Here is a 4,589-nt window from a genome sequence, read left to right as displayed (position 1 = left end):
CACAGGAGCAGCAGTACTTTGACACCTCCTGCGTGGTTTGGTGCCAAACTGAACTCGTCTAGTCGGCGGCGGAGTTGTTGTGTCTACTTGTTGGAATCCCTACTTGCTAGCTGTTGGTGTTGAGCTAGCAGATTATGTAGGAGTAACCCATCCATCCTGATTGGTAGGGTGTGCTCTTGACCAATGGTTGGTAGAACCATCTCACTTTCTAATCTAGGGTGGTTGTTGTTTAGGTGCGTGCATGGAAAACATATGAAAACCACCTCACTCAACTGTTGCTCTGTACCGTATGATGATGTTTCTTGTTATTTTCAATCTTCCACTGCCAGTCATGAGTTGAGCTTAGCGTGGATTGTGATTTTTAGGACAGCTTGCTTGGTGCCATACATACATAGTTTAGTTTTCATGACTGTCCAGTGAGAGAGATGGTTCAGTGGATTGTGATAAGATATTGTCTATCTTGTAAAGATTGCATTTTTACATGTTTGCACTATCTTATCAGAATATGGTAATCCTTGCCTATCAAACAAGTTTTCCATATGAAGGGGATTCTGGCTGGAGGGGTTTGGAGGTTTCAAGGGGGTTTGAGGGGATTGGGTGGAAGGAAGGGATTCACCAAATCCCCTAAAATCCCCACCTCCATAAACCTCCCCAATCCACTTCTACCAAACAAGGCCTTAAGGAAAACCAGTTTTCATGGTGAAGTGTGTGTCTTGTGTCCTGTTATAAAACCCCGTCCACTGCGCTAGTACTCTCTCCATAAAGAAATATAAGAGCATTTACATCACTACTTTAGTGATCTAAACGTTCTTATATTTCTTTAAATGGAGTATGAAATATTTCCACCTTCATGTGTGGAGTATGATCTATGCTGACTGGAACTGGATAGAAAACATTGGCGTGTCATCTTTATCTAAAGGCGCTGCTCTGAAACATGAACATGACCATTTGGCTGCCAGGGTTACACGGTCTGATCTTAACCACCGACACGAGGACTTTCGTTCTTAGATACTACTGTCTATGTGTTTCTTGTTAATCTCTTTTCCTAGTCACGGTTAATTGCTTCGATGCTAGCCGTATCTTTTGTACTTCAAACACGATAAATTATATTTGAGTATCCTCTAGATGCAAAAGTCAGGAGACATGTAGAATGAACCTGATCACCACAAGAATAAAAGCAAATTTGATGGTGGTATTTGGTTCCCATAGCAGTGGACCCAAACAGCCCCAGAAGTTTGTGCTAATTTTTCACTAGTGTGCTTCAACGAGACGGGAAATTCATACTGGTATACGTACGGCACAAGCACAACAATGGTAGAGGAAGATGTGACCACTAACTAGACAGGGGAAACAAACGGGGACAATCAGAACCCCCAGGGAGCTACAGATCCTTAACAAACTTATTCTTCAGGAAGCGGGAGGCACGGTTGATGGGGTCGCCGCTGCAGGCAGGGCCTTCTTCTCCTTGGGCACCGGCTCTGCAGGAGGAAACCAGAAAAAACACGCCATCAGCAAAGTTTCTGCCGAATCACCGACACCGTGCTGGCAATTGTGGTGGAAATGGAAATTGGATCGGTGATTACTTGAGATGAGGGCCTTGGGGCGGTCCTTGAAGAGGATCTTGTGCCGGATGATGCCGATCACCTCCAGCTCCACCTCCGCCGCCGCCTGTCCACCTTGGCCGAGCTCGCCGGCATCTCCCTTGTCGTTCTTCTTCTTCCTCAGCACAAGCAGGGGCTTCTTGAGAGTCACCTTCGAGCCGGCGAGCTCATGGTACCCCACGGTGAAGGTGTACCCGCCCTGGCAATGGCAAGACCGCCGTCAAGATCCCCCAAATCAAATCAACAAACCAAATATGCAGGGAGGGTTAGTGGTTCTTGCCTTGGAAGTCGGGGCGGAGGAGGTGGAGCAGAGGCGGCCGATGTGGAGGCCCTGGATGCGGCCGGAGAAGCAAGGCTGCGGCTGCAGCACGCCCTGCACCTCCACCACCGCCCACTCCGGGCACGCCGCCTCGCCGCACCCGCACCGGACCTGGATCTGCATCGCCGCCTCGCCTCGGATCGGATGTGGAGACAGCGGGGGAGGAGGAGAGAGATCGGTTGGCGAGGCTTTCTGCTGGATGCTGGCGGGCTGCTTTCCCGCCCTTTTCATTTCCCCGTGCTTCTATTAGTTCGCGCCAAAACACCCCCAATTGTTTTTGCTTCCCTTTTTTTCCAAATGATTTTCTTTGCTTATACTGCCCTGGTTGCTCCAACGATGAAACAATGGACTCTCTCTCTCTCTCACGTGACACGAGCAGGAGCTCCTTGAATTAGGCCAACTCCAACTCATCTTCTCAAACCGACGTCCGTTTTGGATTTTGTCTGTTTGGGTCGGTCAAAGGTGTCGTTTTTCTGTTTACGCTGACTCGTGCGTCCAACAGGTGAACGCATCGGCTCCACCACAGTAGTTGAAGCCCCTATGTATACATTTTTTGAACTATATACACATTACCAAATAAATCAAATATTGCTAATAGTTTTACAATCAAATAGTCCCACATCCGAATAAAAACACAATCAAATAGTTTTACAACCCAATCAAAATTGTCTTGAATACATGAAAATGAAATAAACCCATACATTTACTGGTTGCCCATGTGAGCACACATGTGCTCAACAAAGTCATCTTAGAGCTGCATGTGAGTATGCCAATCACGCATTTCATAATGAAATTGGATGAATTGTTCAAACATTGTCGGTTCTTGGTGCTTAGGCGCAACATTTTCACCCTGAAAATCAAACCCTTGGTCGTAAATGATGTCACCACGTTCATGCTCCACGATCATGTTGTGCATGACCACACAAGCAGTCATCACCTCTCAAAGCTTCTTGGTGCTCCATGCAGTGCAAGGTGTCGAACGATACCTTATCGAGATTGAAGCACACCAAAAGCACGCTCCACATCCTTCCTAGCACTCTCTTGTTGCTGGGCAAATCTATGTCTCCTCTCTCCTCGCGGATTGGGTATTGTCTTCACAAGAGTTAACCACTAAGGATATATACCATTAGCTAGGTAGTATCCCTTGTTGTATTGGTGGTCATCGGTCTCAAAGTTGACCTTTGGGGAGTGGCCTTCTGCAAACCTTGCAAACACTTAAGAATGATGAAGCATGTTGATATCATCGTGAGAACCAGCCATGCCGAAGAAAAATGCCATATCCAAAGATCTTGTGAAGCCACGACTTCTAGTATGACGGTGACACCTTTCACATGCCCCTTGTACTGCCCCTGCCAAGTAAATGGACAGTTCTTCCACTTCCAGTGCATACAATCTATGCTCCCAAGCATCCCGGAAAGCCCTTGTCGGCATTGATTGACGAGAGAATTCCTTATTTGACCCATTCTTAAAATCTAGTTCCCTTTTTGACCCTAAAAATTTTATTTTTCCTTTTTTGACACCACAACTTCATTTTCTTCCTTCTTTGACACATCTGTCAGTTTTTGCCGTTAGCAACGTTAACTGTGACTGGAAATGTCGTTCTTACCCCTGCTAGGATGCTGGAAAAAAAACTGGTTGAGCGAACCGTCAGGCACTGCGCTGGGTCAACCCCCCGATCCCCTCCCTACTCTCCTCGATTCCCCTTTCCCTCGATCCCTAACCCTAAAAAATCACGGATGGAGGAGGGCGTGGCCGATGCTGCTACTGGTGGCGGGATGGACGGCGCGGTGGAGGGCGTGGCCGACGCTGCGCCGGTCTCGGCCTCGGGCGGCCATGGCGGGGAGGCGACGGGCGGCCATGGCGGGGAGGCAAAGGGCGTCCATGCCGGGGAGGCGGAGGGAGTTCCAGGCGCGCCACTGGAGGGCGTCCATGCCGGGGAGGCGGAGGGAGGTCCAGGTGCGGCGCCGGAGGGCGGCCATGGCGGGGAGGCAGACGAAGGTCCAGGTGCGACGGCCTCGGATGCAAGTGCTCCGGCATGGCTACAAGGGTAAGTGCTTGTTTTCTCTATATTTGAGTATTTGCTGCCATGATACGTCCTTGAGATGGATCGAAGATGCAACAGAGTAGTTAGAGATGGATATTTGTTGCTGCCAAATCTACAATGAAACAATAGACAAAGATTATGTTCATATAAAGCAAATATGTTATATTGGATAATCTGTTTACACATGTCACATTTTTTATTTAGAACACGAAGCAAGTATGTTCATGCACAATTGATCTTTTGCTTTTACAGGATGGATCCAAATTCAACATATTTGCTGAAAATCAAATTGCTTGGCAACCCAAAAAAAGCTAGGAAGGATATCAAATGTTTTTGTTATGATAAGGTTATTGATTCCGACTTAACAAATTATAAGGACTTGGTTGAATCAATTGTAGAGCAGTACTCGCCTCGCTATTTGGAAGTTGCACATGTTCAGTACTATGATCCTTTTCTTAAAATCTACCCAGAAGTAACATCTGACCAGGAATTGGTGTCTATGTTTGAGAAACTCTCTAAGACAAAGGTCGTGCACTTGTTTGTTGCATATTGTGATCCATCTGAACCATATGAGCCTATCACAGAGTGGCATATTGATGTGCATATCCAACCTAGCAACACAGAA

General features: G+C 47.2%; 1 protein-coding gene across 1 annotated transcript; it reads right to left on the bottom strand.

Annotated features, from left to right (window-relative positions):
• Window positions 1-1,151: 1,151 nt before the first annotated feature.
• Window positions 1,152-2,147, bottom strand: LOC119305476 (chromosome transmission fidelity protein 8-like). Its single transcript, XM_037581987.1, has 3 exons — window positions 1,882-2,147; window positions 1,584-1,800; window positions 1,152-1,478 (listed from the first exon to the last, which is right to left on the bottom strand). The coding sequence occupies exons 1-3, from the start codon at window positions 2,041-2,043 to the stop codon at window positions 1,408-1,410; spliced, it is 450 nt and encodes a 149-aa protein (XP_037437884.1). The 5' UTR covers window positions 2,044-2,147; the 3' UTR covers window positions 1,152-1,407.
• Window positions 2,148-4,589: the final 2,442 nt, after the last annotated feature.

Source organism: Triticum dicoccoides, chromosome 5B, assembly GCF_002162155.2.
Source record: "Triticum dicoccoides isolate Atlit2015 ecotype Zavitan chromosome 5B, WEW_v2.0, whole genome shotgun sequence".
Taxonomy (NCBI): domain Eukaryota; kingdom Viridiplantae; phylum Streptophyta; class Magnoliopsida; order Poales; family Poaceae; genus Triticum; species Triticum dicoccoides.
This window is presented reverse-complemented; position numbering and strand designations above follow the sequence as displayed.